Source organism: Ruditapes philippinarum, unplaced genomic scaffold (assembly GCF_026571515.1).
Source record: "Ruditapes philippinarum isolate M1 unplaced genomic scaffold, ASM2657151v2 ctg2832_1_1_1_1, whole genome shotgun sequence".
Lineage (NCBI taxonomy): Eukaryota > Metazoa > Mollusca > Bivalvia > Venerida > Veneridae > Ruditapes > Ruditapes philippinarum.
The window spans coordinates 212,720-238,769 of record NW_026863897.1 but is presented as its reverse complement, the minus strand read 5'-3'; the positions used below and the strand labels follow the sequence as shown (position 1 = coordinate 238,769).

The 26,050-nt window shown below is 34.4% G+C and overlaps 1 protein-coding gene and 1 pseudogene across 1 annotated transcript in view; both read left to right on the top strand.

Annotated features, from left to right (window-relative positions):
• Positions 1 to 748: 748 nt before the first annotated feature.
• LOC132723729 (complement C1q-like protein 2) lies at positions 749 to 3,565 on the top strand (annotated as a pseudogene).
• Positions 3,566 to 13,458: 9,893 nt separating this feature from the next.
• LOC132723728 (monocarboxylate transporter 2-like) overlaps positions 13,459 to 26,050 on the top strand; it is a 35,571-nt gene continuing 22,979 nt past the window's right edge. Inside the window, exon 1 of the mRNA XM_060708495.1 lies at positions 13,459 to 13,703. Coding sequence (XP_060564478.1) covers positions 13,699 to 13,703 — 5 coding nt within the window. The 5' untranslated portion in view covers positions 13,459 to 13,698. The remainder of the gene's footprint in view (positions 13,704 to 26,050) is intronic.

The following is a 26,050-nucleotide window of genomic DNA, read 5'->3' as shown; positions in this document are numbered from 1 at the left end:
GCAAATTGAAGAGTACTCTTATAGGCTAGAACTTACTGTCAACGTGCATTGAAACTGAGGGCACGGGTTCAAGCCCAGAAGAGGCAACTGTTTTTCTTTCTTTCTTTTTTTGTCCACTGAACATTATTTGTGTCTATCAGATCACTTTTGATAAGAAAAAGTGTTTCACTTTAATTATAAATTATTTATTGGTATTTTTTGCTAAATTGTGCCAAATATTAAAAATATGGTACTGATATTTTTTCAAAGTCTAATAAAGTAAAAGACGGGTAAAGTATTTTATATTTGGCAAGCGCAACCAATATACTTCTAAACAAATATAAACAGCCCTGATTTGAGTAAATTTAGGGATATTTTTGAATAAGGCCCCCTCCAAAGTAAGAAAAAATAAGATAAACAACTACTTAAAATGGGTGGGGTAGGGTAAACATTTATATACATTTTTTTCAAACATTTTTGAGTAGAAACAATAATTTTCAGGGTCATTTGTTAGCTGAAATGCTATCATTTTGTTTCTTAAAATGTTCGTTAGGAAAACATTTTTTCATAATTATTATGTAATAGAATATTTAGAGTTTCTAATAGCCAAGTTTTACTTAAGAAAAATCTCCATTACTCGTAAATCATACGGTAAACTTTGTTTAAATTTTGCATTTTTGTGTCTTTTAATGTATATAACTGACCTATGTCAATTTTATAGTTCCTTATCGTGCCCATTAGGGGGCCCATACCTTAAAATCAACTCGATATGAAACGACATTTATGTAGGATCACATATCTATATATCACAGACATAGAAACCGAAACAGCAGAAGATGATGAGACAGGTTTGAGTCACTGGTTTTGGAAACAATAAAATTGCATTCTCTACCTATCTAAGCCGAAGATACAATCATCTTGGTAAAAAGGACAACATGTGAAGTTTGACAAAGTGCTACTCAATGATGGGGACGGGTATGAAGCTTCCACAGGAGTGTTCAGGTTGAAATATAATTTTTATTAATATCTTATCCTTTGTCGTATGTAGTTTGCGTTTCCTTAAAAACGTTTATCTGGAAAAAAAAGAAAAGTTTAAAAATACAGTTAAAAAACTGTTGTCTTGATAAATATTTCCTTAGATGGTACTTACTACTTACAATATATGTATATGTATTTCTTTTGATTTGGTTTAGAAACAAATATCCCGAGCAATAGCATTCTTTGTATGGTAGCAAACAGCTTCATCAAATGTTGTCCAGAAACAATAGTATTGTTATGCTTTAAGAAATGGCCAACATTACATCTGTGTCATAAATTTATTCTATGGGCAAAAGTAAGTGGAGTTTACATGTTCACATACGCCATTGCACAAAGAAACAAGAATGAGATCCGAGTGAATCTTATGTACGACGGTAAAAATTATTAAATGGGGCTGTTGCAGAAGGTAAAATGAAGTCTATTGTACACGCATTTTACACTTCTTATTTATCATTACATTTAGGGGTGACTTATTCTTCCGTACGGTAATAATCAAAGGCAGCTTGTGTCATTTCGTCAATTGACATAATTTGTCACTTGTATTCAAATCATATTCTTTAGTATATGTTTATATTATTCTTAATTAGCAAACGGTTAAGAAATTAAACAGATCAAATCCTCCAGAAAAAACATCCTGTTTAATTTATGTATGTACTTTTTCACATATAGTACTCTGTTTTATATAAACAGATTTTAATAGTTTATTGTCTCATTCCAAGCATGTCATATATACAATACATCACAATGTTCAATCATATTAAAAAACATGTTGGACCAATCTTGATAGATTTATAAGAGACATTTAAAAACATGATGATACTGGTAAAATATATTCTATAGCTAAAAACCAATTTACTTTATAACCAAGTTACATGTATATATAACAGACATTTTTGTTTATTCCTTCATTGAAAAAAACAATATACTTCAAAAATAATAATGCCCAGAATATTTGTGACAATACTAACTGCAATTTACTTGTTATGTGAGTGAGGCCAAATATGTTCGTAACAAAGGTGTAAGTTTAGTGCAGCATACATGTACCCAGCATTGCTGTATATTTCTCATTATTCAGTAAAAGAGTAATAATGTTCCAATGAATGCATATATCATGGAGTATAATGTTTTAAACCCAAAAAACACTTGATTGTGAAAGGTGTGTGACCTAAAATATTTGAATAAAGTACATGATTATGCTAATGTGTAATCCAATAAGTTACATGATTAAACATGGTGGTGTGACCCAAGGTACAAAATTGAGCATGACGTGGCAATAAGTACATGATTGAACATGGTATGTGTCCCAATAAGTACAAGATTGTACATGATGCATAACCAAATAAGTACACGGTAGAACATGGTGCGTGAAAAGTCATTATTCTGCACTACCTTAAATGACAGTATAATGAATAATATTAACAATAATTGGTTGTAAACATGTACAAAGTGTTGTCGTGTGTATAACAAATGTATTTAAATATAACTTTCATGTTTCAATTACCTGTAATTAATTTATATGTTAATATTTATACATCAGGTAGACACACATATCATGATGCACAAGGTACAAACACTGCAATAATTCATGTGTGTAAGGATAAGGCAGTTTGGATACAAGCTGTAAACAGTGGTCCTCTGGAAGGAAACAGTGACAACAGAAGATTTACTACTTTTAGTGGATTCTTACTGTACGCAAGACGTTAAAGAAAGTCAACCGAAGTGTTCTATGATACTGTCATTTTTTGTGGACAAAAGCCTAACCGCTTCTATAAATGCTTAGCCTTTTCTTATCTTTTATATCGTACTATGTCAGTTATTTTTAATTATCATATAACACACTGTATAATAGATAGTATATTGGTCGATTTCATAACATTTATAAAATGTATTCTAGATAATTTATGTAATGTTTGATATATTTTTTATATGATAATCGAAAGAACTATTCAATATGCCATTTTCTTAAATTGATAAATTTCGGTAAATTCCGCTTCAACGTTTTGTCTAGATGATAACTAATAAACAAAATGGTGTATGCATGCCCATGTTAAAGAACTTACAATACGATGAAAAACAAGATAAACAAGGAAGGGTGGCATTCAATCAACACAACCCCACATGAACAAGCCATGACTACAGACAAGGAGCCCTGAAGGACACCAAATGAATACTTGACAGGGCACAATATATGCTGTATGCTGATTTTCTATTGTTGTTTTTTTGTCTTCCTAAATAATGGAAACATTCCCAGAATAAACCATAAAAACCGTTGTAAGCCAAAAGATCACAATTTGTCCGGCGTCCATTGTCGGTCAGTGCATCCGTCGTCAGTAGCCACCGGATTCAACTTGGATGTAATTTTCCTTGGACATTCCTAGCATTAAGGTCTACTTAAAGTGTTCAAATGGTTCTATTCCATTAAACATCTAGGTCAGAAGGGCTAAAAATATTTTTGACTTTTAAAATGAAATATTTAAAAATCTTCTTCTTTTAAAAAAAAGAACTAGAGCTTAGATTTTTTGTGTATAGCCTCATTAACCCATTACCAGATATACACGCCTTTTAACGCCTTTTTCGCCCCCGCCCCCCCTTTTTGTTGTCAAATGGTGAAAAAATGCCTTGTTTATGCCTCAACACATTTTTTGTTTGAGAAATGTTGTTTAAAAAGGGCACTTTTTCGGCGCCGTCCCCTTTCCAAAGATACGTCAGGGGGTTGCCAGAAGGGGGATGTGCCCCCTTCTGTTTTGGGGTTTAAAGGGGACGGCAGCTCCCCCCACCCCCCTAATCGCGAAGAAAACTTTCGATTTGTGAGAGGCTTAAAAAGATCCCAGGTCTATCATAAGGTAACGTGTAATCAACGAAACGGAAGGGCCTTTGAGTCTATCTCAATCCATTTAAAAGTTGCAGAACTTTGAAATCAATTTTGATGAAAACAATCAACGCAAAATAGAGATTTTTGACAATTTTAAGATGTCCCATCGTTGCCATGGTAACAGGAAAATTAAGCCTGATCATGTTACAAAGGGAATGGTCCAGTCAAGTTGGCGTACCTACCGATACGCCAAATACGCACGGGCGTATGAAAAGAAAAAAAAAGAAAATTTCAAATCGGGCATAGATCGATCAACATATTTGAAGCTCCTAATTGATTCTTTAGGTATACTGAGGATGTTTCCTAATTCGAATATGTGTTTCCTATTTTGATAATGTGTATACACAATTTTAGTGAGAATTGAATTATCGTTGTTTCAGTCTGGAATCCCTGTAATAAAAGTTTTTATGGAGGTATCGCTTAAATTATCTTAAGATTTTAATTTATAACATCCTACTGTATGCGGATTCTATTAAAGATTCCGAAAACAAAAATGTTCGGCCTTTCTACAGAGCCACGGAATGACGTACACAATGTAAAAAAAATATGATATGAATAATTACTTTGGAAATTTCTCTTTCTGCAGATTGAGTTATTAAAATAATCAATGTTATAATGCAAATTAACCCAAATAATGATAATAAAAAGTCAAATTCATTTACAATCATCTTTCCCGCAGAATCAAAATCAATGAAAACTGAACATTTATTTCGTTATTTTACATTTATATGCAAAATTAAGTCTTGTCTGCAACTTGGCATTTGTAGAACAATGGAAGGGTGTTGACCATATGTAATTCTTTTTTTATATTTTACCTTATAGTTATAAGTTATTATATTATTTCTAAGTTAGTAACATTCTTTCATCTTATATCAATTTTATTCAAAACCATTGCCCACATCTATCGTCCCAAACCATAGTCAACTTATATTTATTTGACCTAAAAAATATCAATATATAAAGTTATTTCTACCGTCTTATTTTATTGACTATAGAAATAAATTGCAACCTACTGTAATAGATGATATATATCATCTGTACATATTGAAGCACAAATTGTACAGTACGTTATTATGACGTTTTGGAGTGCGCCGCTGTTGATGTAGAATTAAATATTGTTGTCATATAAGAAGCTACTAACATGAGTTTTTCTGTGGTTATTTGTTATTTATTCTTCTAAGCAATGTAAGAATCTCAAATGTATTTTACGCAACAATGAAAGTCCACGAATTATTGGATAACACCCCGTACATAGTCTCATCTATACATATAAAACATAGATAAATATACAATGAGAACAACGTATACCAATATAAGAGATAATAAGACACGTCAAGTCAAGATTCTTTTATTTTCACCGACTTCTGATTATATACCAACATGCTTTTATGTGCGTTAGTCATTTAACAATGTACTGAACTAATTTAAACATTTCGGATGAAAATTGAAAAAAAGCATTGTTCAAGATAAAAATTATTTTCTTTAACATTGATATAATGCGCATTTGGAAATACTTTTAAAGGACTTAACTGATCACGCGATAATACAATTTAGCTGTGAACACGATACTTTATTGTTACACAAAAACATTTAAGCTATTGTGTTTGTATTATCGTTATACAGATCATTTTAAATAATATTTCCCTTGATTATATCTCATGTTACGGTATGGTGAAACTAAAGAAAAATTAAAAAGGAAAAAAAACTTCTTAGACCCATCTCCATAACAATAGAGACACCTGGCTATGTTTATTTTTTTCTGATACACGGTATTAAATATCTTTTTTTTATGAATCATTTAAGCCAGTGTAAAAGTAGACTGTGCAAATTTCTCTTACATTCAATACATGTACTTGATGTTACTTTTCATAACTATAGATATAAAGACAATTTTTAAGCAGTACAATACCTGGTAATTAGCAAAGAGCTATCTTTGATATAAGTCTCGACCCAAAGACCTGAACCTCGGCGTATACTCAAATATTAACCGAGGTACGCCCCAGTAACATTTGTTTTAAAAAAGCAATAACTAGAGCTTAAATATTTTTGTGTATAGCCTCATTAACCCATTTACCAGATATAACACTTTTTTAACGCCTTTTTCGCCCCCGCCGCCCGCTTTTTGTTGTCAAATGGTGAAAAATGCCGTTGTTTATGCCGTCAACACATTTTTTGTTTGAGAAATGTTGTTTAAAAAGGGCACTTTTTCGGCGCCGTCCCCTTTCCAAAGATATCGTCAGGGGGTTGCCAGAAGGGGGATGTGCCCCCCTTCTGTTTTGGGGTTTAAAGGGGACGGCAGCTCCCCCCACCCCCCTAATCGCGAAGAAAACTTTCGATTTGTGAGAGGCTTAAAAAGATCCCAGGTCTATCATTAAGTAACGTGTAATCAACGCGGAGAAGCCTTTGAGTCTATCTTAATCCATTTAGAAGTTTCAGAACTTTGAAATCAATTTTGATGGAAACAATCAACGCAAAATAGAGATTTTAGACAATTTTAAGATGTCCCCTCGTTGCCATGGTAACAGGAAAATTAAGCCTAATCATGTTACAAAGGGAATGGTCAAGTCAACATTTGTGCCAAGTTTGACTAGTATTGAATCAGTTTTTATAGTTTTATAGCAATTTGAACTTGCAATGGGAGACTTTTCAATGAAAACAGCCATCTTCACAAAATGCTCATGCTGTAATGACTGGGTTAAAGAAAACTTTGTTTCAAAAAGGATTTTTTCAAATTTTAGCACTGGGGGTCCCAGGAGCAATGAATTTTCTCATATAGGAAATTTTTCGAAAATCTTCTTGGAAATAACAAGGGCTGTATTTTTTTATATTAAACCTGACACAATGTCTTTTGGACCACTAAAACTTCTTCAAACTCCTAATGTTTATAGTAAAAACTTTACAAAAATCTCCCCGTTAACTACAAGAGCTAAATTTAAGTTTTTTGACATGAAACATAATCTCGTAGACGTATGCTGAATCTGTTCAAAATATAGCCTTGAGGTCAAAATTGACCCCAACCTTTGGGGAGGGGGGTTCGTCATTGATTTTCAATATATAGTAAATACAGTTAAAACACTCAAGACCACCTTCGGGACTGGACTAAAGTGTTCTTAATTGCGGGGTGGTCTCAGTTTGGTCCTCCTGGGCTCCTTGCTACTTGTTCTTATTGCTGGGTCGTGTGGGGGTTGCGTTCATTGAGCGCCGCCTTGTTGATCTTGTTTATCAATTTTGCAAGAAAAACGTCACTCAAACAGTCGAAAGTAGCAAGGAGGGTAGACGACCATTAGTGGACCATTCCACCTCGTGCAATTACAGATACATCAGACGAATCGGCCACACCTGCTCCTGAGTCAACCTTGGTGTGCCACCGTCTCATAGACCAATTGACAAGAAGGACATGTTGAATGTGCCATTAAAGAGCCGTTTGCTGGACTGCTTAGGGCAGGGGGGAACATGACTACCAATGCCGGGGGAAGTGCAACTGCAGAAAGGGCCAGGGTTGTCAGGAAGTATTTACGATTTTATGATTAACCGGTTAAAATTATGGACTACGCAGATGTTGATCACCTGATTTGATAGCCATTTTATTATGTGCCGCGTGCTATTTTCAGTTATTATAAGTTGTACCAATTACTAAATACGGCTTTTTCGTTTGTTTGTTTCATTTTACGCCTTTTCCCAACAGTCTTTCAACGCATTGGTGGATAAAATCCGGTATCTGTTATATGTTAAAAGCAATATCGGTGTACATAACTCTAACAAATATATGAGCCACGTCATGACAAAACCAACATAATGGGTTTGCGACCAGCATGGATCCAGACCAGCCTGCGCGCAGTCTGATCAGGGCTTACAACTCTATAACAAGTACAGAAACTGATAGCGAACAGCATGGATCCTGATTAGACTGCACGGATGCGCAGGCTGGTCTGGATCCATGCTAGTCGCAAACCCATCATGTTGGTTTTGTCGTGACGCGGCTCATATATTGATTTAAACGAAACTATGGTTAAATTTGTCACGTTAGTTAATTAGATGAAATGATTCCGAATTTATAATAGAGAAAATAAGAATCCCTAAAGAAAGCCCAACACGGCAAAATTGAAAATGTTGCAGGCTCGGTTTGATTGAGCCTGTTCATGAACGGTACTGTCAAGTGCAAACTACCGTCCACGCCCCCTAGCACCGGCTTGAGCAGAATTCAACATTTAACATGAACTGGTACATTTTTGAGACATCCGCAGATGTGTTCATATGGCGGTAATCATGGAACATTCCATGAAAAGCGGCATATGAGTCCCCAAGTAAAGAAATGCGTGTGCCCTTAACGAGAAAATAATGGGCGAAACTAAATAAAATAGAATTTTAAAAGGGGACCAGAGGTTATGAAACCTGCATACCACAGATAAGACGTCTCAAAAGACAAATTTAAAAGCAGGCCTCATAACTAAGGGGGATTCAACAGTATTCAAATGAGGAATACTGGAACCACCCAACATGAAGCATTTTAACATCATTCAAACAAGGAATAGCCCAAATGTAACTTTCTTTTTTGTGGGCTTACAAGGATGTTGCTCTTATTCATTATCCCTCATGTACGGACTCAATCAAACCGAGTCTGCAGTTTTTATGTAATTTTGTTGTGATTAATGCTTCCGAGGGATCACTTTTATTTCCAGATTTTTACACACCGCAGAAATGTTTAAACCTCTAATTTTCTTCTTTATAGAACTATGAGCCAGACTTCAAATTAATTGATAAATTCATTACAAACCTTCATAGTATTTCATAATGGACATATTTTAAGAAAGTTGAATGCAGATACTGCTATTATATCCCCGACATAAACTTTGCAATTTGTCTCATTTTACGATACCAAAATTCCCAATTTGACCCATTTCATGAGTCAAAAAACCAATTTGATGGGTACAGGACCCGTCCCAATTTGGTAGAAAAAAAACGCTGCCTTAAGAGATAGAAAATTATGTCTATGAAAGACTCAAAAAGAGAATATGTCTTGTTATTCTGGTTTAAAACTGAAATCTACATGTGTACAGTTAATTAGTTCAATATACATTGGCTGTGATAATGGGAGTGTATATATATATGCTGCAAATTTTACTTCATTGCGTATTTAACAACTGTTAACAAATATGTTTGTAGTATAATTACCAGCAATTTTTTCTTAGATGCAATAGTGCAAGAAATAACTGTAAGCATCAACAATTATGAAATATGGTGCTTCATCAGTCAAATATATTTCATATTTTTTAAAAATAAATATGAAATATAAATATGAAAGTTGGCGGAGTCAAAACTCATATTTATTTTAAGGGACTTCTTTCGCCACTTTCTTTGAAAAATCTGATAAATGCAAAATATGATAAACAAGATCAACAAGGAAAGGCAGCCTTCAATGAACGCAACCCCCTACGACCCAGCAACAAAAACCAGTGTTTTTGTTGTATTTTGTTTTGAAAACTATCTAGAATGTAATTCAGAAAATCAATCCGAACATAAATATCTTTAATTCAGTCATTAACGCTGTACAGACGTTTAAAGAGTTGTTTACGTGACGTCACAATACAGCGCTAAATATCGCGTGCAAAACAAGACACTAATTATATTACTGCGCGCTGTACAATTGCGGTTGCGTAGCAAGCAAGGGGGTTCGAAACAATTTTTTCCCGGCTCGTGAAAATATGTGGCATTTTATCATGTTGAGTGAAAATATATTCCATATTTCACTCAAACGAAAACATATCCTCTTATTACACATTAGAAAATAGTGTTGAAAATGTCAAACTTTGTTACTTACAATATATTAATAGAAATAACTGACGCTTTTGGGTTATAAATACACTTCAAAACTTATAAGGTATTAAACCTACATTATGTCTTTTCCGTAGATAAACATGTGTATGACCATGTATATTTTTCGGAATATGCATTGAATTAATCTAAATTTTATAATATATCTGTTTTGTTTAACTGTATAAAGAATGTTTAAATTATCGTGACAAATACAAAATAGCTATATAGAGAAAACAAAAATCACTGACAAATAAAGTTGTGTTCGAATATGATAAAAAAGATCAACAAGGGAAAACGAAAACCAATTTGATATTTTAGGAAAAACATTAAAAAATAAACAAAAAAGGATGTAGAATATTTTTTATTTATTAAGGTTATAGTTTTATCTTACCCCTTTTAAATACAAATCCACAATGATTTTCCGTTTTATAAACATTTGCTACTCGTAAATGTTTTAATTCAACCATCTAAAAGTTCTTTTCTCATATCTTTATCTTAACATTGTAAAAACGTTTCACGTTGACATTTATGTACTGGACAATATTTTTAAAACAATTTTCCATTGTTTTGATCATAGGTTTAATCGTAGTCTGGCGTTATCACGGTAGATTTTTTGAAGATTAAAATATTTGCCATGTTTAATATGACGCTTGGACTATAAATAGCATCACAGTGTAAACATACCAAACTTACAGATCAGAAAGCATCAAATAGAGAAACACATAATCACTAAACAACAAATTGAAAATCTGACAGAGTCGGCTTGATTGAGCCTGTTTATGAACGTTATTGGACAATGTAAGTTTACATCCACGCCCCCTGGCACTGGCTTAAGCAAAATTTAAAATTTCAACATGAAAAGATGATCTTAGTAAACAAAACCATTCATGTACATGTATATGGAAAAAAGTAAGCATGAGGATTTTTTTCACCTTTATCAGATTTTTACTCAGTACGAATTTAAAACATAATAGAGAGCTGCTGTCAAGTGCAAATTTATCCAAGTAGAAATTTATATACTTATATATTTTTTAACATTATGTCCAAAACATTGAAAAGTATTTGCTACAACTTATTAACCTCTAATTTACATTTTGATGACCACTATTTGTTTTGTTTATGTTAGAACCACAATCATTGTCAACAGTAACTATAGTGGTTAACTGTTAAAGGATCTGACCAAATGGTAAATATCTTGTGACTTGTGAGATTCTACCAATATAAGGATTACTAGGAATATGTCACATGTTGATTAAACCAAGGTGTCTTTATGTACTAAAAGGACTTTTTTTTAGAAGAGCAGGATGACAATAAATTGATGTTATAACGCAATGAATATCATAATTTTAGCATTTCTCTGAACGGAAGCCGACGGAAAGTTACCCAGATTCAACACAAACCATTTTTTTGATAACCTAATCAAGGTGACAGCCCTTAAGACTACCTCCGATGCGTCGCCAAGAATCAGAACCTCAAATATCAAGGAAAAAGAAATAAACTGATAGAAACTTTTTCAAGGTATTGACGTTTTACATCATTTCATATTTTTTTAAAAAGATATATTCACATAAACATACATGAAAATATTAATATCTGGATAATGCATATACAAGAAAACTTTTGCTCTCATCAAATCAGTTCTGAGTTTGCATTAAAAATTTTATTGTAAATATCATTCAACAAAACAGAGATTCTAACTATTCACAGTCAACAAATGGATTTTGTACTGATGTTTCCGTACAAACAACTTTTCATCGAGGTATTTGTTTTCATTAAAAGTACAAATTAACTGTAAAGACAGCACAGTTTTGAAATAAATTCCTCCATTCTATAGATTTTGATGTTTTGTACATAAGCAGCCGGTCCGTCCTAAACAACTTTTAGGTCTCAATTGACAAAACGTGCCTAGTCAAAGTGTATGTGTCGGGTCTCGGCGCTGTACTTCTGATGTAAATCAGTCAAAATGCCTGCTTGAATATTAGCATCTTTATTGTTTTGGTATCCTTTTATCAAGGTTGAATTCGGCAAATTTCCTCTTTTTTAAAAACAGCTATACTTGACTTTAATTTTGCAGTTGTACTACATATTCGTATTTTGGCAAAGTTTACACCATTGTGTATGACATCAGATATTTTATTTCTGTCTATCATGAGTGCTTGTCCAAACCTTTTATACATTGGTACGTCTTCAATATTTTTCCACCAATCGGAGTATACTGTTGTTTCCTTTTTTGTACCCCTCCTTTTCGAAAAGAAAAAGGGGGATATAGAAATAGGCTCTGTCCGTCCGTCTGTTTGTCCGAGAAACCAAATAGGGATAGGGGGCCATCTCACTGTAAACAGAACAATAGAGTTCATTCCGTAACAATAGAATAAGAGGACATGGTCCTCTATTAAACAAAAGAAAATAACAAAAGAAATGGCCCCTTAGTCCATTTAAGTGGCACGGACATCCGTCTGTCCGTCCGTCACACTTTCGTGTCCGGTCAATAACTTTGTCATTTATCAAATGAAACTGAAATAACTTGACACAAATGTTTGTTATAATAAGACGATGTGTCATGCGCAACAACCAGACCCCTACCTCCAAGGTCAAGGTCGCACTTGCTCATTCAAGGTCAATATTGTCTATTTGAGGGTATATGTCGTGTCCGGTCCATAACTTTTTTATGAAAGGATTTTGTAAATACACAATTATTCACAATAATGAGACGCTGTGTCATGCGCAACAACCGGTCACCTACCTCCAAGATCAAGGTCACACTTGGAGGTCAAAGATTAATATAGTCTGTTATAGGGTATATTTTGTGTATTTTACATAGATCGAACGACTTTGTAAATACTTGCCACAAATAGTCACTATAATTAGACAATGTGTCATGCACAACACCTGCATCCATACTTCCAAGGTGAAGGTGACTTATTGCAACCATTCACTTCCATTGCAATTGATGACTTTTTACAGCAATCTTTTACTTTCATATCAAACAATGATTTCAAAAAGCAATAAGTGATTCTAATAGCAACCATTTACTTTCCAAAGCAACTTTTGACTTTACATAATAACTATTGACTTCTCTAACTACCATTGAATTTCCATAGCAAACGTTTACTTTTCATAACAACCATTGATTTTCATAGCAACCAGTGGCTTCATTGATTTTCCATATCAAACTGTAAATTTCCATAGCAACCAAGGACTTCTATAGCAAAAAATGACATTTCACATAGCGACCAGTGACTTTTATAGCAAACATAAACTTTCCATATATAGTAATCACCGACTTCCAAGGAAACCATTGATTTTGTATAGCAAACAGTGACTTCTTTAGTAACTATTGTTTTCCCTTAGCAATATCAACCAGAGATGGTTTTACACGTGCACTATTTCAGATGCTAATATAAACTTTGCGATATCAGTTTAAGGCTTAGACTTTGTATATATACATGCATCTTTTTACGAAATCAAGACAAAAATGCATCCTGGTACTCGAGAGTAGATACTTAGACTAAATTGATCTTCTTATCAATCGATGGTGTTTCAAATCGTTTTAAAGTTATTTCATTGTCATTTATGTTATGGCCTCATGGTACACACGAGTAATCAGTCTTTTTAGAGCTAGTTTGATTGCTTATCTATAGAAAAAGGGAAGTGTAGTTCAAAAGTAAATCCGCTTTAGTCATTGGTACGATAACTGTATTTAAATTAAAGACAAAAATGATAGTATGTTGAAAACCACTTCTGACTGCAAAACATTTAATATACCTTCTTAAATGCATTATAGGTACAAAATACTACGGTCGGCTACCATTTAACCAACATATTGTTATGACATATTTTACTACATCTTAACTTACAAGTATTCATATACAAACACGTGCGACGCGAAATTCAACCAAACATGACGAAGTGCTATCAAATGTTTTTTTGGTGATGATTTTACGGCTGTGTTTCATAACCAGGTCAGACACACGGATTAAACACATTAAGGAAACATGGAGTGAGTAAAGTTGAAACATTGTAAACACATGTAAAGACATGTTATGTTAAGAATTCATTATCATGTGAGATACTTAGTATTTAGAAATAATTATTGTAAGATAAAAGTATATTATGTATAAGTATGATAACGAACTGGAGTGAAATATAATAAGGGTGCTTTCAGCGCAATTCAATATTATTACTGTCCTAGTAGATATAACCGGAACCCCATTGTACGGAAGCCTATTGAGGCCGTTTTGAGTTAGAAGTTAGAACTTACATGTAAGATCTTAGAACTTAGATCTTGGAACTCCGTAAAGTCGGGAAAACGCCATATTATCTGCAAGATAGAGCAATAAGATGTAAGTGAGATTTATAAACTTTTTTATTATTTTTCTTAAATTTTATTTTTTAATTAAAATTGCAGATATATAGCTGGTACATGAAAGATTAAGTGATTATATCTTTATATATAAGAGCCGTGTACAAAAAAAATTCAATCGGAGACGAAGGTCGACCGAGCAATCTACAACAAGCCAAACTCCATAAGTGGCTATTATACCTAGTTCTAGCTATTTTAGCAGAATCTGCCTACCAAAAAAGAAAAAAATATACGACGAGGGACACAAACGTCGAAACTTATACATGATAATGTTGCCTGCATTTGTGTTATTCCCAAATCAGTATTTAGAATTGTGTATCTGTTAGTTTTATAATTAAAAAAATGTCGATTTTCTTATGTGTATTAAAATAATTTTTCCTTTGCAGAATCTTCTTAATCCCTTTTCCGGTCGGCGAAAATGGTCTCTTAATTGGCATGGAGGTTTCAAATTTGGCTGTTTGTTATTACACCGCTAACAAGTGTTATAATCACAGATTAAGCTGTCATTCTCAAAGGGGCGCATTTAACACAACTAGAGCTGATTAACTTTGTGTAGCATGTAAATGGTTACGGTAAGTTCAAGCCATGTTGATTCTGCGTCCACTGAGAGATATGTACATTCGGCTCATTTTATGGTCCGAAGTATCAAACAGCGACAACTCGCCAGCAGTGATAGCGTCATAGTACTTTGTAAACGAGGTTGCACTGGTGGATTTCATTTTTCAAGGATCTAAGTGATTTCAAAGTTTGGATATAACAAATTGAGTACTATTGAATTCCTTAGATATTGCTTTATGGATTTAATCCAGCAGAACTCTACATAAGCTAACCCTAAAAGAATTTTAAAATACCTGACGGAAGACCTGATATAATACGATTTGCACCTGAAATCTATCGTTGCCATAACTTTGGTCATCTGTGTTGATCATGAAAACATACAGATATGCAGAACTTTATGGACCACTTAAACGGCTTCATTGTAACGAAACCGAGGAGCTTGTTCAAGTGCTATCGTCAAATAACAGAAAGCTTTTGACAGGTATTAAACGTATCGTTAATATTGTATCTTGACTTTTTTCAGATGATTGTGGAGCATTTACAATGATATACAATAAACAAGCAATTGGGTTTCGTGTTGGAATTCATAATTGTTAATTTTGAATTATATTATTGATTATTTAATTTATTATTATATTAATTATATTATTAAATATATTTTATAACATGCTTTTCGGTTGTTTATAGAAATATATCAGTGATATAAATCTGGTAATTTCACTGTTTGAAACAGTGAAATTACCACTTTGATAATTTCACTGTTTTGAATTTAAGCCCCTCACGTCGTTTCAGTGAAATACCAGCGTGCACAGTACTGGGTACCAATTTAATGACGTGACGTCGTAAATGACGTCACGTTGTTTTATTATTTGGCGCGCTTTTCATTCAGTATTAGGTTTTATGTCTTTTCGAAACGTTTCTTTGCATATAATTAAAAGAGAATTTGTTTAGTTCAGTGTAAGATCGAAATATATTTCACCTTGTGAACACCAAAAGTTCATATTTCACTCGTGGCCTATCGTGCTAAATGATGCAAGGAATATTGTTGATGTACCTATTGAACTCTTTCAAGAAAACTGTTTATGAGAAATGTCTGGTATAGCATCAAACTAATAGATCAAAATATATCGAATTGTGTGTCTATTCTACATTTAAAATTATGGACACTTTGCATCAGCGGTCAATACTTCCGTGGTTCCATTTCTACTAGGTTAAAATCACATCAGTTGGTCACTTTAATTCGTTTAATGGGTCAAGGTAGTATGACGATGCTAATGCGGACGAGTTGTTGCTGTTTGATACTTCGAGACATTAAATGCTTCGACTGTACCCGTCGATCGCTCCATGAATGCAGAATCCGTATGACTTTTGCTTGTCGTAACCATTTACGTGCCACACAAAGAAAGGACATTTTGAGTTAAATCTTCGCCGAGATAATCGGTGTGCTTTGCGATTATTAGTTCTTTCGGAATGGAAGTATCAAACAGCAACAACCTGCCTGCATTGATAACGTCAAACTACCTTGGCACATCAAACGAATTGGGCATTTTGCAGAAATATATCTAAGTTCTTAGTTCATCGTTCTGGTCAAATTTTCAAGTTCTTCTGCATGGATGTTATGAATATAACTGACGGATTAAGAAACGCTATGATATTTTCTTAAACTTTTAACAAAACGTTTTGAAATAAGATTATGTCACCTCTTTATGTTTAATGTTTTATTAGTCCCCTACCGGTTTACCGGAGGGGACTTTATGTTTACCCTCCGTCCGTCTGTCTGTCCGTCCGTCTGTTTGTCAGTCCGTCCGTCCACAAAACTGGATCCAGCGATAACTTGAAAAGTACTGAAAATATTTTTATTAAACTTGATATATGGATAGATGGCAGTATGGAGATTATGCACGTCTTTTTGTTTCCTATGTTGAAAATTCTGGTTGCTATGGCAACAAATAGGCTGAAAATATGGCAAATTTTACACATAAACTGGATCCAGTGATAACGCAAAAAGTACTGGAAATATTTTAATGAAACTTGAAATATGGGTAGATGGCAGTCTTGAAATTATTCACGTCTTTTTTTTCTTCCTATGTTGAATATTCTGGTTGCTATGGCAACAAATAGGCTGAAAATATGGCAAATTTTACACATAAACTGAAGCCAGTGTTAACGCAAAAAGTAATAGAAATATTTTTATGAAACTTGTAATATGGGTAGATGGCGGTCTAGAGATTATGCACGTCTTTTTCTTTTCTTCCTAAGTTGAATATTCTGGTTGCTATGGCATCACATAGACTGAAAATATGGCAAATTTTACACATACACCGAATCCAGTGATAACTCAAAAAGTACTGGAAATATATCTATAAAACATGACATATGGATAAACGGAAGTCTGGAGATTATGCATTTCTTATCTTTTCTTCCTATTTTGAAAAAATATTGGTGGCCTTGGTAACAAATAGGCTTAACATAACATGGCAAATATAACAATATTTGTGATTAGTCAAAAAGAGCTGAAAATTCTTATGAAATTGCATCTTTAATTCAAGAGTTATCTCCTCTTTAAGAAATTTGATTTTAAAAATATTATATTTTGGTAACAGGGATGTTTTAAATATTAACTTTAAAGTGTCCTTCAGTCCGTCTGTCTGTCTGTTCATAAAAACCGTTTCCTGTGATCACTTTTAAAGAACTTTTCGAACAAATTTACTTAAAATAGAGCAAAATTGAAACATTAGTGAATGGCCAATGGCCCTTCAAAATGTTGATGGGGTTCTAACCGGTTGGGGACTTATGGATTGCTTGCAATACTATGATAATTGCTTGTTTCATATAGAAAAACTCCTTACCAAAGCTGGTTCATATCAGGGAAAATTGCTAGAAATGAACTACATGTTTAAAATGTTCGTTTTGTTGAGATTTTCGTGATTGAAATTACTTTAATTTACGGGTTTACAAACTGTGTATGATGTGTTTTTGAGGTTTTTAAAAACATGATATTTCTATCTCAAAGGTCAAGGTAACACATTTTGAAGTTTCACATTACCACAGTTAATAGGTACACACATTCATTTCCGGAGTGTAACTTTGTCATGCATCAAAGCATTTTAGAATAACTTTGCATAAATGTCAACAACATCAAGACGATGTGTCGCGTCTAAGAAGCACGTAGCTATCTGTAAGGTTAAAGTCACACTACCATTTTGAAGTTCACGTTATCACAATTATAGGTAATAGATTCACACCTTCGTGTCCGAACTGTAACTTTGTCATGCATTGAAAATAATAACTATGCATGAATGTCAACCCCATTAAGAAGACATGTCGCGCTCAAGACCCCTGTCCCTACCTTGAAGGTCAAGGTCACACTTTTAATTTGAATGTACACATTCTCTCGAGAAGAGTTTGAAAATACACGATCATGTCCGGACTGTAACTTTGTCATGCATTGAAGGATTTTCAAATAACTTGGCAAAAATGTCTACCATATGTCAATGTTGTGTCGCGTCCAAGAACCACGTCCAAAAATGCATTATTTTCTTGCAATGAATGTATCGTTCCATAAAAATGATAACAATATATATTCCAGATATGACTTTGTTTTCATCATTAATTCTTTACTTGTTTTGCAAACTTATACTGTAAATAATTATACAGAGGATAGACCTGCTCGTTCTTTACACCAATACACACTATAAGTTTAAACATTTTTTTTTTAAATTTTAAATGAAAGAAATATAGTAGTTTTAAGAATTTTGAACGACTGAATTATTATTTTAAGCTTTGACTAAAAAAAATATTATTTAAGCTTTGACTAAAAAAGGTATTCTAATTGCTTCTAATTATTTGCATTTACCTCCAATTTAATAAATCGAGGTTTTTCTGTGTCGATTATGAAAAACATAAACCAGCCACTAAGATTTATATGCTGCGTTCTACACTAGCAAAATAAAATTCATTTTAACACAATAACGATGTGTATGACAGATACAAAGATATCGAATAAAGGTAATCGAATACTTCACTGGTTTTTGACAAACATTAAGTTATATTTATTACAAAACTTTATAACAAATAGCGGTTTTTCAGTGGTAAACACCGTGACAAAAAAAAGTTGTAATAAATCTGTTAAACGTGATTATTCAGATAGTTTCAATAAGTTGATTTTTTATCCTCCATCATCCTTTTTAAAAGTCATAAATGTGGAAATATTTACATAGTATGGTGGCTTTATTGCACCCATTTACGGACTTTAATATATAACAGGTTTATTAAGTAATATCTTCATGAATTCATCTGTGTAAAATATATGTCCGTAATTATAAAATCTTATTTAAATATGAAAGCGTTTAAAGGTTAATACGCTGCAACCTTTTTACTTATATTATGTAAAATGAGACTGTGACGATAAACATGCAATATTCCAATATTTTCTCTTGATTTCACTTGTTATTTACATCATACTTAATACAAAGATCAGTTACAGTTCCCAGTACTCAGAGAAGCAAACTGTAGAGAAATATTAATATGCATAATAAAGCTGCATCAACGACATAATTTAACCCCAACTTGCTTTTTTAGCTCACCTGTCACAAAGTGACAGGGTGAGCTTTTGTGATCGCTTTTCGTCCGGCGTCCATCCGTCCGTAAACTTTTACTTTAAATGACATCTCCTCATAAACCACTAAGCCAATTTCATCCAAACTTCACAGGAATGTTCCTTTGGTGGTCACCTTTAAAAATTGTTCAAAGAATTTAATTCCATGCAGAACTCTGGTTGCCATGGCAACCGAAAGAAAAAAATTTAAATATCTTCTTTTAACAAGAGGGCCATGATGGCCCTAAGGTCGCTCACCTGTATGTAGGCCCCCGGAGCGGGGCCAGTTTAAACCCCAGGGCTTTTATTTGAACAAACTTGGAAGACACCTATAAGAAGACGTTTCATGATGTACACACTTATAATGAAAAACAATGATCTGCCCTCCCCTACCCCCGACAGGGCCAATTTTAACTTTTAACCAAGGGCTTTTATTTGAACAAACTTGGTAGACACCCATAAGAAGATGTTTCATGCTAAACATCTAAGCTGTAGCTCATTGTGTTTTTTTTAAAGAAGATTTTTTAAGTTTTAACTATACACATATAGTTAAAAACAATGACACCCCTGGGGCGGGGCCAGTTTTGACCCCAGGGCTTTTATTTGAACAAACTTTGTAGACACTTACTAGAACATGTTTCATGCTTAATATCTAAACTCTAGCTATTTGGGTTTTTTCAAAGATGTTTTTTAAGTTTTTCCTATACACATATAAGGAAAATCAATGACCCCCGGGGCAGGGCCAATTTTGACCCCAGGGCTTTTATTTGAACAAAGTTTGTAGACACTCACTAGAAGATGTTTCATGCTTAATATCTTTACTCTAGCTATTTAGGTTTTTTTAAAGAATACTTTTTAAGTTTTTGATATACACATATATAAGGAAAATCAATGACCCCCGGGGCGGGGCCAATTTTGACCCCAGGGCTCTTATTTGAACAAACTTGGTAGACACCCATTAGAACATGTTTCATGCTAAATATCTTAGCTCTAGCTCGTTGAGTTCTTTAAAAGAAGATTTTTTAAGTTTTTACTATATACATGTACATATAGGGAAAATCAATGACCACCTGGGGCGGGGCCAATTTTGACCCCAAGGCTTTTCATGCTAAATATCTTAGCTCTAGCTCTTTGAGTTCTTTAAAAGAAGATTTTTAAGTTTTTACTATATACATGTACATATAGGGAAAATCAATGACCCCCTGGGGCGGGGCCAATTTTGACCCCAAGGCTTTTATTTGAACAAACTTGGTAGACACCCATTAGAACATGTTTCATGCTAAATATCTTAGCTCTAGCTCTTTGAGTTCTTTAAAAGAAGAATTTTTAAGTTTTTACTATATACATATAGGGAAAATCAATGACCCCCTGGGGCGGGGCCAATTTTGACCCCAGGGCTTTTATTTGAACAAACTTTGTAGACACCCATTAGAACATGTTTCATGCTAAATATCTTAGCTCTAGCTCTTTGAGTTCTTAAAGTAAAAGAAGATTTTTTAAGTTTTTACTATATACATATAGGGAAAATCAATGACCCCCTGGGGCGGAGCCAATTTTGACCCCAGGGCTTTTATTTGAACAAACTTGGTAGACACCCATTAGAACATGTTTCATGCTAAATATCTTAGCTCTAGCTAATTTGGTTCTTTAAAAGAAGATTTTTTAAGTTTTTACTATATACATATAGGGAAAATCAATGACCCCATTGGGCGGGGCAATTTTGACCCCAGGGCTTTTATTTGAACAAACTTGGTAGACACTCATTAGAAGATGTTTCATGCTAAATATCTTAGCTCTAGCTCTTTGGGTTGTTTAAAAAAAGATTTTTTAAGTTTTTACTATATGCATATAGGGAAAATCAACGACACCCTGGGGCGGGGCCAATTTTGACCCCAGGGCTTTTATTTGAACAATCTTGGTAGACACTCACTAGAAGATGTTTCATGCCAAATATCTAAGCTCTAGCTCTTCGGGTTCTGTAAAAGGAGATTTTTTAAGTTTTTACTATATGCATATAGGGAAAATCAATGACCCCCTGGGGCGGGGCCAATTTTGACCCCAGGGCTTTTATTTGAACAAACTTGGTAGACACCCATTAGAACATGTTTCATGCTAAATATCTTAGCTCTAGCTCTTTGACTTCTTTAAAAGAAGATTTTTTAAGTTTTTACTATATACATATAGGGAAAATCAATGACCCCCTGGGGCGGGGCCAATTTTGACCCCAGGGCTTTTATTTGAACAATCTTGGTAGACACTCACTAGAAGATGTTTCATGCCAAATATCTAAGCTCTAGCTCTTTCGGTTTTTTAAAAGAAGATATTTAAAGTTTTTTCTTTTGGTTGCCATGGCAACCAGAGTTCTGCATGGAATTAAATTCTTTGAACAATTTTTAAAGGTGACCACCAAAGGAACATTCCTGTGAAGTTTGGATGAAATTGGCTTAGTGGTTTATGAGGAGATGTCATTTAAAGTAAAAGTTTACGGACGGACGGACGGACGGCCGGACGGACGGACGACGGACGGACGCCGGACGAAAAGCGATCACAAAAGCTCACCCTGTCACTTTGTGACAGGTGAGCTAAAAAAACATAAGAGCTAGAACTTAGATATTTGGCATGAAACATCTTCTAGTGAGTGTCTACCAAATTTGTTCAAATAAAAGCCCTGGGGTCAAAATTGGCCCCGCCCCGGGGGGTCATTGATTTTCCCTATATGCATATAGTAAAAACTTAAAAAATCTTCTTTTAAATAACCCAAAGAGTTAGAGCTAAGATATTTAGCATGAAACATGTTCTTATGGGTGTCTACCAGGTTTTTCAAATAAAAGCCCTGGGATCAAAATTGGCCCCGCCCCGGGGGGTCATTGATTTTCCCTATATGCATATAGCAAAAACTTAAAAAATCTTCTTTTAAAGAACCCAAAGAGCTATGGCTAAGATATTTAGCATGAAACATGTTCTAATGGGTGTCTACCAAGTTTGTTCAAATAAAAGCCCTGGGGTCAAAATTAGCCCGCCCCGGGGGGTCATTGATTTTCCCTATATGCATATAGTAAAAACTTAAAAAATCTTCTTTTAAAGAACTCAAAGAGCTATGGCTAAGATATTGAGCATCAAACATGTTCTAATAGGTGTCTACCAAGTTTGTTCAAATAAAAGCCCTGGGGTCAAAATTGGTCCCGCCCCAGGGGGTCATTGATTTTCCCTATATGCATATAGTAAAAACTTAAAAAATCTTCTTTTAAAGAACCAAAAGAGTTAGAGCTAAGATATTTAGCATGAAACATGTTCTTATGGGTGTCTACCAAGTTTGTTCAAATAAAAGCCCTGGGGTCAAAATTGGCCCCGCCCCGGGGGGTCATTGATTTTCCCTATATGCATATAGCAAAAACTTAAAAAATCTTCTATTAAAGAACTCAAAGAGCTATGGCTAAGATATTTAACATCAAACATGTTCTAATAGGTGTCTACCAAGTTTGTTCAAATAAAAGCCATGGGGTCAAAATTGGCACCGCCCCAGGGGGTCATTGATTTTCCTTATATGTGTATAGCAAAAACTTAAAAAATCTTCTTTGAAAAAACCCAAATAGCTAGAGTTAAGATATTAAGCATGAAACATCTTTTAGTGAGTGTCTACAAAGTTTGTTCAAATAAAAGCCCTGGGGTCAAAATTGGCCCCGCCCCGGGGGGTCATTGATTTTCCCTATATGCATATAGTAAAAACTTAAAAAATCTTCTTTGAAATAACCCAAAGAGTTAGAGCTAAGATATTTAGCATGAAACATGTTCTTATGGGTGTCTACCAAGTTTTTCAAATAAAAGCCCTGGGATCAAAATTGGCCCCGCCCCGGGGGGTCATTGATTTTCCCTATATGCATATAGCAAAAACTTAAAAATCTTCTTTTAAAGAACCCAAAGAGCTATGGCTAAGATATTTAGCATGAAACATGTTCTAATGGGTGTCTACCAAGTTTGTTCAAATAAAAGCCCTGGGGTCAAAATTAGCCCGCCCCGGGGGGTCATTGATTTTCCCTATATGCATATAGTAAAAACTTAAAAAATCTTCTTTTAAAGAACTCAAAGAGCTATGGCTAAGATATTGAGCATCAAACATGTTCTAATAGGTGTCTACCAAGTTTGTTCAAATAAAAGCCCTGGGGTCAAAATTGGTCCCGCCCCAGGGGGTCATTGATTTTCCCTATATGCATATAGTAAAAACTTAAAAAATCTTCTTTTAAAGAACCAAAAGAGTTAGAGCTAAGATATTTAGCATGAAACATGTTCTTATGGGTGTCTACCAAGTTTGTTCAAATAAAAGCCCTGGGGTCAAAATTGGCCCCGCCCCGGGGGTCATTGATTTTCCCTATATGCATATAGCAAAAACTTAAAAAATCTTCTATTAAAGAACTCAAAGAGCTATGGCTAAGATATTTAACATCAAACATGTTCTAATAGGTGTCTACCAAGTTTGTTCAAATAAAAGCCATGGGGTCAAAATTGGCACCGCCCCAGGGGGTCATTGATTTTCCTTATATGTGTATAGCAAAAACTTAAAAAATCTTCTTTGAAAAAACCCAAATAGCTAGAGTTAAGATATTAAGCATGAAACATCTTTTAGTGAGTGTCTACAAAGTTTGTTCAAATAAAAGACCTGGGGTCAAAATTGGCCCCGCCCTGGGGGTCATTGATTTTCTTTATATGTGTATAGCAAAAACTTAAAATCTTCTTTGAAAAAACCCAAATAGCTAGAGTTTAGATATTAAGCATGAAACATCTTCTTGTAAGTGTCTACAAAGTTTGTTCAAATAAAAGCCCTGGGGTCAAAACTGGCCCGGCCCCAGGGGTGTCATTGTTTTTAACTATATGTGTATAGTAAAAACTTTAAAAAAATCTTCTTTTAAAAAGGTCAATGAGCTAGAGCTTAGATGTTTAACATGAAACATCTTCTTATGGGTGTCTACCAAGTTTGTGCAAATAAAAGCCCTTGGGTTAAATTGGCCCTGCAACGTTGGGGGGGGGTGGAGGGCCTATATACAGGTGAGCGACCTCAGGGCCATCATGGCCCTCTTGTTTTAATTTTATGGACGAAGTGTAGAATCGCAGTGGATTGTTTTATTTTCCTAGCTTCCTAACTTTTATTAGAATGCTGATAGAACAGTTACAATTTAGATGTAACGCCGTACTTTCAGATTGTTGACACACAATCACAAAACTGCCTCCGTGGTCGAGGGGTTAGAGTCGATGACTTCTAATCCAGTTACCTCTCTGGCGTGGTTTCGATTTCCGGGAGATGCTTTGGTAGTTTAGCGCAGAGGAAGGTAGTCTAGTACTGGTGTAACTCTCCAGGAACGATGGTTAGGAAACTACCCGCCTATATGAGTGAAATGCTGTTCGAAAAAAGCGTAAAATGAAATAAACAAACACAATCACAAACGAGGAAGTCAGTTCCATTATTACATTGACACTTTGGTTTTGCATATATATATAATTAAACACGTCTTTTTGCATTGTTTGTCCAAGTAAATAGCTTATTGTTAGAGCTCCGGAAGTTAATTCATGTGTTAGAATAATCATATAAGAAGTATAAGAATGCTTGGACTACAACACGGAATGCGAGCCCCGTTACTTTTTAGCACTCTTTGTTATCAGCACGTGATATATGAAATACAATATATCCTCTCAACAAAGTCAAACTGGAGCTTGTGCCCGTATATTGTCAGCGACTCGACATCATAGTTCTTTCTTTTCAAATTATACTCAGGACAAACGATTCTCAAAACACTCGTTTAATCTCTGTCGACGTTGTTTCATCATTTTGAGCACTTTTCGATTGTGTGCTATCGTGCTTGCCTTACAGGTCGGCAATGTCGTACCTTTTTAACACTTATCAAACAAAAATGTCAAAATATGCCATATTTTAAAGCTTCTTCTGGATCATAACCTTCAGAATCAATCAGCTGCTGAATAGTCGCTTTATAGATTTGTAGATGGGATCTTTTTTCATGGCATCAAACCACAGCAGTTTGCTACCAAAACTATTCAACTTAGCCGTCCTGTATGTACTTTTCATATCCTGATACACGTCTTCCATGGCCTCAGCATCGCTAATGTCGTTTTTTACCTCTATGAGCTCATTTACTTTACTGTCATACTGCGACTGACACTTTAGGAACGCTTCATCTAAAATTTCGTCCCTAGGGTCTAAATTCAAAGACTTCTCTGAAGAATCTGCCATAGCAATATCACTTCCACTGCCATTGTCACTATCACTGAACTTCTTTATCTATGGGTCCAAAAATATCCTCTTCTGCATCTTCATCATCAGAGGTAGAATGCGCAGACGTTTTGTGTCGTAACAGTTTAGGAAGTAATTGATATTAATGTTGTCCCAACAATAGTGTTATCATCATTTTCTGTGCCCCCACTTTAGTGGCGGACATTTAGATTTACCCTTGTCCGTTCATCCGTCCGTCCGTTCTCTTTTGTGTCGCACGTAAGGTTCCATGATAACCGCCGTATGAACACATCTGCGGATGTTTCTAAATTCAAAATTTTACTATTTCATGTTTAAATGTTGAATTCTGCTTAAGCCGGTGCTAGGGGGCGTGGACGGTAACTTGCACTTTCCAGTACCGTCCATGAACAGGCTCAATCAAACCGAGCCTGCAACATTTTCAATTTTGCCGTGTTGGGCTTTCTTTATGGATTCTGTATTTATCTATTCAATAAGTATTTGACCTAGAGTCATGAAACTTTACAGGAATGTTGATCAGAATGTGAATTTGTGCACTTGGATATTTTCGTCTGGATATTAGTTTTTTTAGAG